Raw genomic sequence first — 8,461 nt, forward strand, 5'->3', positions numbered from 1 at the left:
TAGGAAACAATCAAAGACATAGAGCAACATATGATTCTTCTACCTGCTTACGGAATGGGTAAAGAACTTTCTGCTGCACAAGAAAATTAGGAAAAAAGGCAACGGGTGGAACCTATACATTGTAGGAAAAGTCAGTTCAACAAGAGGAATCAAGTAGATGATTGACTTGCCAAAACAAATCAAATCACCTCGGCTATCCTAGCTACAGTAGCACTGCTTTTCAAACTGTTTAGGTAGTTCTCCGAATGAACCTGATACAGAACAACCACAAATGAAAATGTTAAACAAACGTCAAGATGCTAATACAGACATAAAGGGAACCATATTGAAAACGAAGTAGTACCACTAAAAGATCAGTCACTGAAGCTTCAAGAGGGTCAACGATTGATTTCTCCTCCAAAAACCCATCTGAAACAAGGAACTTGCAAACTCTACCCCACTTGGTCGAATCAAATGGGTGCCTACGCACAATATCAAATATCAAATATCAAACTCAAAACCAATACAAAAACATTCGAATTCAGAAGCTAAAGAGACTAATTCAGAAGCACTTCACAGATACTAATTAGTCAACGAATTCCCAAAGAAAAGTTCCAAAACTGGGAAAAAAAAGACTCACAATTTCTCAATACCCAAGAAGGAGATGTTATATGCCGATGAATAGATGATCGAAACCTATTGATCAAAACCAAAATCAAAAACATTTTCTTAGTCAAAATCTTCCTTTTGGGCACGAAAGAGACATCTGTGTTACCTTTGAAAGAGGGACGTCGAAGTAGAGTTTGCTGTTGAGAATTCGCTCCCGCCGGAGAGCTTCCGGATGGGTCGCCATCGAAAACGATGACATTTCGGAGGTTCGATTACAGCAGAAGAGAAATTTGTAGACTTTGATGGCGAGAAACGTGAAGAGCAAGTAAACGGCTGAGTTGCGAGTGAACTCGGTCCAGGTCGAGATGACTCGGGTATCTGTCATACGTTTTTTGGTCTGAATCGGTGAGATATTTCTTTTTTCTTTTTTTTGGCTGTGGAGAGTTTTTTTTTCTTTTTTTGGAGAGCGGTGGTGCCGACTAATATCAAAACGCATGGAACAAGCGCGTTTCTTTGCCTTTTTACTTGGCTATTTTAAAAATCAAAATGTCTCTCAAATATATAATTCTCTACATATATTATAATAAATTAGAACCCTTTTATTGTACGGATTTAAAGCCTTGTAAATTAAATTAAAAATATATTAAAATTTGTTGTATGTTAATTATATTGTTTTATGTTTGTTATAATATATAGATTTTATATCTATTTACAATTCTTTTATGAAAATTTGTTATAAATATTTTTGAAAATCCCCCATCGATATTTTATGTAGGTTACCATTAAAAGCGCAATTTTTACATTTAAATATATTGTATATTACAAATATATTTTTTACCACCACCAAAAAAATGTCTGTATGAACACATTAAGCCAACTATTATATATCTTTTTACTTTCACTTTTGCATAGTATTTTTAATTAATTATTGGCTCAAAAAACATTTAGAATAAAAAATATATTACCTAGTATACTTGTAACATCCGCAAACCAAAACTCTGCGTTTTGGGGATACACCAAGGGCGACACCAATAGTTTCTGGTTCGACCTGATTGATTTAATTGTCGATTTTGGTCGGTTTGGTTTAGGTAAAACCATTGAACCGAGCTATTTAAGTGTTTTATCGACATATAAGGGTTTTGGAAGTTTATTTTGGTCGCCGCTTCTTTGTTTTGAGAGAAAAAGAGAGAAAAGAAGTGTTCTTGAGATTTTGAGAGGATTGGTGAGATTTCTTGGTTGTTCTTGAGAGATCCAAGGCTAGGAAGGTGTTATAAGCTTGCTAGGAGGGTTGGATTCGTTGCTGTTGGTCAGAATCTTCCTGAAAAGATGTGAGTGCATGACCATGGCTGATCTAAGCCTGAGATTCCTTTGTCCTACGGATGCAAATGGATTTGGGTTTGAGTTGGACGATTTGGTGGTGATTGGAAGCGAGATGGGACTCCCGGCTTCAAGCGGGTCGTGATTGCAGAGTCAGTGTCGATCGAAACCAGGAAGGTGTCGGTCGACACCAGTGAAGTAGCATCGGTCGACACTGTGGGGTAGTGTCGGTCGACACCAAGAGCCAGTGTCGGTCGACACCACCCTTCCAGCGAGACGACATTTGTTGATTGTTTTGGACATTGGTATCTCAGTTGCTTGTGTGTATAGCCCAGTAGATGAGAGGATTGCCTCACTGATTGTTTATCAAATACTCATGCATCTCAATTTGTGTTTGTGGTGCAGGTAAAGGCAAAGTATGATCGTGGAATCAAGGCAATGTAGAGGAGGATGTTCTAGTAGCTCGATTGGTTGTTGTCTGGCTTTGCTAGGTTGCTAGAGTTGGGTCATTAGAACATTGCTAGGTTGCTGGTTCCTTGGTTCATGTTGTTTGGTTATTGGATAATTGCTATGTTCTAATATTGGTTATTTTATTGTTGGTTATTGTTTGGATATTGGTATTCGTTGGTTTAATTTTCGCTGTTTGGTTTGATTGTGGTTAGGTGGCTAATGGGTATGAGACCACTAGTCTAGAGTATTTATTATTATTATATTTATTATTTATTATTTCAATAAAAAAAAACGGTTCGGGTTGTTTTAATACTAATCAATGATGTATCATCACAATATTGTATAACTAACCAGGGAGAGAACTTTGGCTCCGTCCTCCTCCCTATGGAGAGAACCTTGCGTCCAACCTCCTCCACCATGAAGAGAACCTTGACTCCACCTTCCTCTTTCGAGAAGATAACCTTGCGTCCAACTTCCTCCACTATAGAGAGAACCTCAGTTATGCCCTGCTTATGTGTGGAGAGAATATGTTCATATTTTTTAGCTATCTCAAAATGGCTTGCTCCAACAATCAATGAAACTACAGATCCTTTTCTAACATCACAAAATCTTTTGATAGTAACTAATGTTCATTTTTCCAATGTATTTGTGGAAATATTTTTCACACCATGATTTAGCCTTTGTCTCTGGAATGCCCGACTGCCACTTTGCTTAGTGAGTCCATGTCCATGGGCCCACCTTTCTTAGTGGGTCTCACGGCTACTCTTGCCCCATCCATATCCGACATTCGGTCTCTTAAGTTCGGGAACCTTTAAATACTTGTTTACAAACCCTATTAATCACCATACCATAAGAAAATTATTTTAACATAAACATAGAAATAATAGTGAGAATATTATATATTTCACAACTATTTTTCATACATAAGAGTATTGAACTTATAACTGAAACTATATATATATTTTTTTTCGTTTCTACTAGAATACCTATATACATCGATCTAAAAGGATTTAATTCATAATATATAGTCCCGCTTAGGACTCCGCATATACGGCTATAGGCTGGGCATTCCTCTACTGCCCAAGCACTTACAGCGTTTTTAATTACTAATTTTACGGTAACTGTATATTATATCATGTACCGCTGTGGTATAGGTTTCCAATCACAAGCAAAACAAAATTTACCTGTAACTTTTTTGCCAAACCTCAATACAATATTTTTGGAGTGGAGTAATATTTCATCATTCATCTCTTTCAACGAGAGTGGATTCCATGGACCGGAAACGGGGCATGACCGCATGAGGCTACGAACAGTGGCGGTTGTTGTGTTACAAAATAACTTTTCATCATATTTCATTTAACTCACCAGCCACCATTATGAATTTTACCTTTAATTAACTTTCATCTCCTTGATTCGAAAATTAACGTAACCCTCTCGCGGGACGATTGGTGACCTGTAACAATCTCAAAGAGGATGATGTCAACATGCATGTTCCATTACCAGCTCGGAATCAACCCCGGCTACAATGGCTGCACCTTACTGTCTCATTTCCGACGACAAAAAGATCAAAGATTTTTTTGTAATAAAATAATTATCATCTCATTACTAGATAGTATTTGTCGTATATCTCAACTTAACGTATACTTTTATGTATTTATAACCCCATCCCCATGAATATATCTTCAATATACTGTCGTACAATTCTAATACAAAGGGGTAAAAAAGAATGAATAAGTAATATCGATGGTTTTTTTTTTTTTTTTAATAAAACATACCTTTCATTAACTTCATCGGGGAATTACATATTGCCTCTGGCAGAGTAACACATTTAAACTGTAACAAATACAACAGAAGGATTAGAGGAAATAACGAAACCAAGTAACCAAGAGAGAATCCGCTGGATTGGAGAGTCTTTGTTTCAGAGTTAGAGGCCCGAGGTGAGCTCGAATGATATTCTTGATCTCTTGAATCAACACGAATGATAGAGGAATGTAATCGTGAGTTACGCTCCTTCCAGATAGAATACACTGAGGCTTGGTAAAGTAATCGAAGAACCCAAGTAATGTTTTTATCCCTACATGGATTCTTCAACCATCTGACTTCAGCTTCAAAGGTAGAAGGATCGGAGGAGAAAGATGGAGTTTACCAGTGAAGTGATGCCAAACATCCTTCGCATACGAGCAATCAAAAAACAGGTGTTGACGAGATTCATCCATAGAGCTGCAAAGAAGACAAGTAGATGGAACCGCAAAATAACAACTGATGGGGAAGGTAAACAAGATTTTAACAGCTGAATAATGGGATTCCGGCTCCTACTATTAGCCAACCACCACTGACCTCCCCTTATCGCATCCGCCACAACCGCAGAGATAGGTAACCCTGTTACTCGAGGTCCCGAATCCCCTGTGAAGTCCACTAGTGGACCAAGAGAAGTCCAATTGTCTGTCCAGAACTTACACGTAATACCAGATCCCACTTCGCAAATGATGAACGGTTTAGCCAACGGTCTAAGCTTACAGAGGTTACGCCAGATCCAACTACCTAAAGCCGACCCATTAAGATCCCAAAAACATTGGTCTAAGCTTTCATGGTTCTTGGCCTCTGCATCTTCCAATAACGACTGTAACTTTCCCAGCTAGTTCAGAAACTTGCTCATCAGGTCCCTGCAATCGTTGAGACTCTCTACTCAGAAGCTCCCAAAGCTTCTGAACTCCAAACGAGACCAACTGCTTCAGCCATAACTACTCTGCTACTCCCCCACACCTATTACAAAATAGCAACACCAAGGGTAAAGATTCTTCTACATAAAATCATCTTTTATAACATGGAGAAGGTTTTTTCTAACTTTTACTAGCATTGCAATATTTGGAATTCTCTTTAACTATTTTGTCCTCAATTATTTTCACTTAGTTTTTTTTAATTATTTTAATCCATAAGTTTTACAAAATTAAGTTAACATTAATTCCCAAAAAAATAATTTTTATACATTTGACATGTATTTTTAAATCTGATTTCATATCTAATTAAGTTCTTTTACCAAAAATCTTATTCATTCATTTATCTCATAATTGATATAAAAAATTCTACATAATTTTTCTATATTGTATTTGATTTGTCTTTCATTATATAAAGTTACAAAAGTATCTGACTATTTTATAATAAAATATACTATTACATAATTGATACATCTATTTAAAAACATTTATTTTTTTTTTTTTGTAATTTTTATAAACATTAATTATTACACATTAAAAAATCATAGAACCTTTCCTTTCATTAAGTGAATAGACAATTCAAATAGTCAGCTCCACGAAAATTCTTTTAATTTAAGAAATTAAGAACATCTATATTAAACATTTTTGAAGTACATTTTGTGTTATGTCCTTTTACTTTTGTTTATTTAAAAAGTTATTTACAACATTAACTCCTAAATTTTTTCAAAAACTAACATTACTCCAAATTTTGTTTCCTAAATATTTTACATTTCATTCGTACTACAAAAATAACATCAATCAATATGGAAATAGGAACTATCATATAATTAATCATACATTCTCTTGTGTTTTGAAGATATTTTATATCTGAATCCTTCGCAAACAAAGAAAACTTTGATTCCCATTTTATTTTCCAAAACTTTTGAGTTTTGATTCTTAAAGTAAAAAAGACTTTGATTGACATTTATTTTAATATTATAATTAACATATATAAACTTAATAATTTTTTATAATTATTATGAATATGTAAAATTAAAAAAGTCTAAAATACTATATAATGTGGTTATATAGTAGATGAGTTATAAAGAGGACATGTTGGAATTGATAAATATTATTAAATTTGTGTTACATCCTCATTTAATTATTTATCAACACTACTAATATTAAAATATTTGTCATAAAATCTTAACTAAGATTGTGTAAAATAATTAAATCACTAGGAAAAATGTGACTTAATCACAGCGTATAATTTACTGATTATGTATTTAGATTCTTTATTTTTTGTTATAATAATTAAAAATCAATGTAGAATCTCAAACAGTAAACAAAACAAACTAAATATAACAAACAAATGGTAATGAAGTGTAGTGCGGGTAAAAAAATAATAAACATTTAGCCGCACAACAACCAGAAAATTTAGTTATAACTCTATTTACACAAAACATCCAAAATTTAACAAATATATAAAACATAAAATATAAATTATAATAATTATTATATGCTCGCGGTGTACCGAATCCATATTGGCACCAAGCAAGAGCGACATCTCCGGAGATATTTCTCCGAACTCTTCCTAAAAGCTTTGGAACCTCAAGATTTGCGAACACTACACAAGGTGGAGAGCCCTGGCCGATTCCTCATCACTTGTTCTATCAATGGAGTTAAATTTTGAAGATGCATTATGTGATTCGGGTTCATGTATCAACAACATGTCAACCGATGCTGCTAAGAAGATAGGCTTGAGACACTTACAACCTTCGGACATACGCATAGGACTCGCCAACTCTTTATTCACAATACCCGAAGGAATGGTCCAAGACATTCATGTGAGAGTTGGAATTTGCAATGTTCCAACCGACTTTCAAGTTATCAATTCTGAGAAAGGAAATTTTACACCACTTATCCTTGGAGGCGCATTCCTAACCACAGCTGGAGCCGTCATGGACTGGCCTAACCGAAGAATGACTCTGTGATAACTCTCTAGTTTACATGTTTTTAACATCCTTTTTTGTCCATATTTTGCATTGTTCATACCCTTAACTTAGCCTTTTTAGGTCATTAATTGTAGGAATTCACTTTTAGGCCATTTAGGGTGTTGCATTTTTGCATTTGCATATTTTGGATGAAAACAAGTGCTTAAGAGCCTAAAATGGGGAAAAACAAGGACAAACCTGAGCATGTACCCGAAGGAGCCATCGAGCTGGAAGAACAAGTCCGAACCCCAACACGATCGAGGAGGATCTAAGAGCCGGAAGAACAACCCGAAGATCTATCCGAGGAGTAACCTGACTTCATCCTCGTGTACCCCATCGAGTGGACCATCAGACAGGTCTGGGAAGTTAGGTCAAAGGGGTTTCCATATATAAATCCCTCCTCTCCTTCCTCGCAAACGAGCACGCCGCAGACCCTCAAACCAGAGAGCGAGAGCTTCTGTGAGAGAACTGAGCGACTCAAACACTTTTCCCTTTTGTTTTAGATTTTATTTTCATAACTTTTTTATCATTTCTTTTAGATTTCTTTCTTGTACTCTTATCCCTCTACTTTATCGTTTAATATAATGCAATTTTCGTTCATATTTGTTGTTATGTTTCTTGCTATGATTTCCGAGTAGTGTAGTAAAGTTTCTAGGGATGGGATAGATGATTTTGTGTTCTTGATCGGTTAGGATGTCTTAGTTGATTGTATATGTTTAATAGATTTCCTTCTAGATTGGTGTTCTTAATGCTGTCAACAAACCGAGAGGGTGAGATTAGATCTAAGGTGTTTTACCACCGAGAGGTGTAGATGAGATGCTTGAATCAACCAATGCTAGAGGTTTACTCACTTAGCTTAAGAGATTAGATGAGTAAGGGGTTTACTGACAATAATGAATCGGATCTTAATGCATGCTTGGTCATGTTTCTCCAACGAGAGTTGGGTAGGGGAGTGATAAAGGTTGATTGTTTCTATCACATGAGTGTTTTAACAAGATTTTAGAGATTCATTGTCTAGGAAATATTTGCTTGAGGCATGTAAGGCATCTGCACTGGTTAGGAACACTTAGGATTCGATTACCCCATCCTTAGAAGCTTTTGTATTTTATTTGCTTGCATTTTCATTCATCACTCGATCTCTTACTCGATCAGGTACATGATAACCTGCATCGAGTAACCGCTCGAGTTGTTCATATTTNATATTTGTTGTTATGTTTCTTGCTATGATTTCCGAGTAGTGAAGTAAAGCTTCTAGGGATGGGATAGATGATTTTTGTGTTCTTGATCGGTTAGGATGTCTTATTTGATTGAATATGTTTAATACATTTCCTTCTAGATTGGTGTTCTTAATGCTGTCAACAAACCGAGAGGGTGAGATTAGATCTAAGGTGTTTTACCACCGAGAGGTGTAAATGAGAT

General features: G+C 35.5%; 1 protein-coding gene across 1 annotated transcript; it reads right to left on the reverse strand.

Moving 5' to 3' along the window:
• LOC104738205 (histone deacetylase 2-like) lies at window positions 11-1,075 on the reverse strand. The gene is made up of 5 exons (XM_010458414.2): window positions 755-1,075; window positions 620-675; window positions 344-461; window positions 189-251; window positions 11-112 (listed from the first exon to the last, which is right to left on the reverse strand). Exons 1-5 carry the CDS (start codon window positions 971-973, stop codon window positions 11-13), a joined length of 558 nt encoding a protein of 185 aa, XP_010456716.1. The 5' UTR covers window positions 974-1,075.

This window comes from Camelina sativa, chromosome 13 (assembly GCF_000633955.1).
Source record: "Camelina sativa cultivar DH55 chromosome 13, Cs, whole genome shotgun sequence".
NCBI classification, from domain to species: Eukaryota; Viridiplantae; Streptophyta; class Magnoliopsida; order Brassicales; family Brassicaceae; genus Camelina; species Camelina sativa.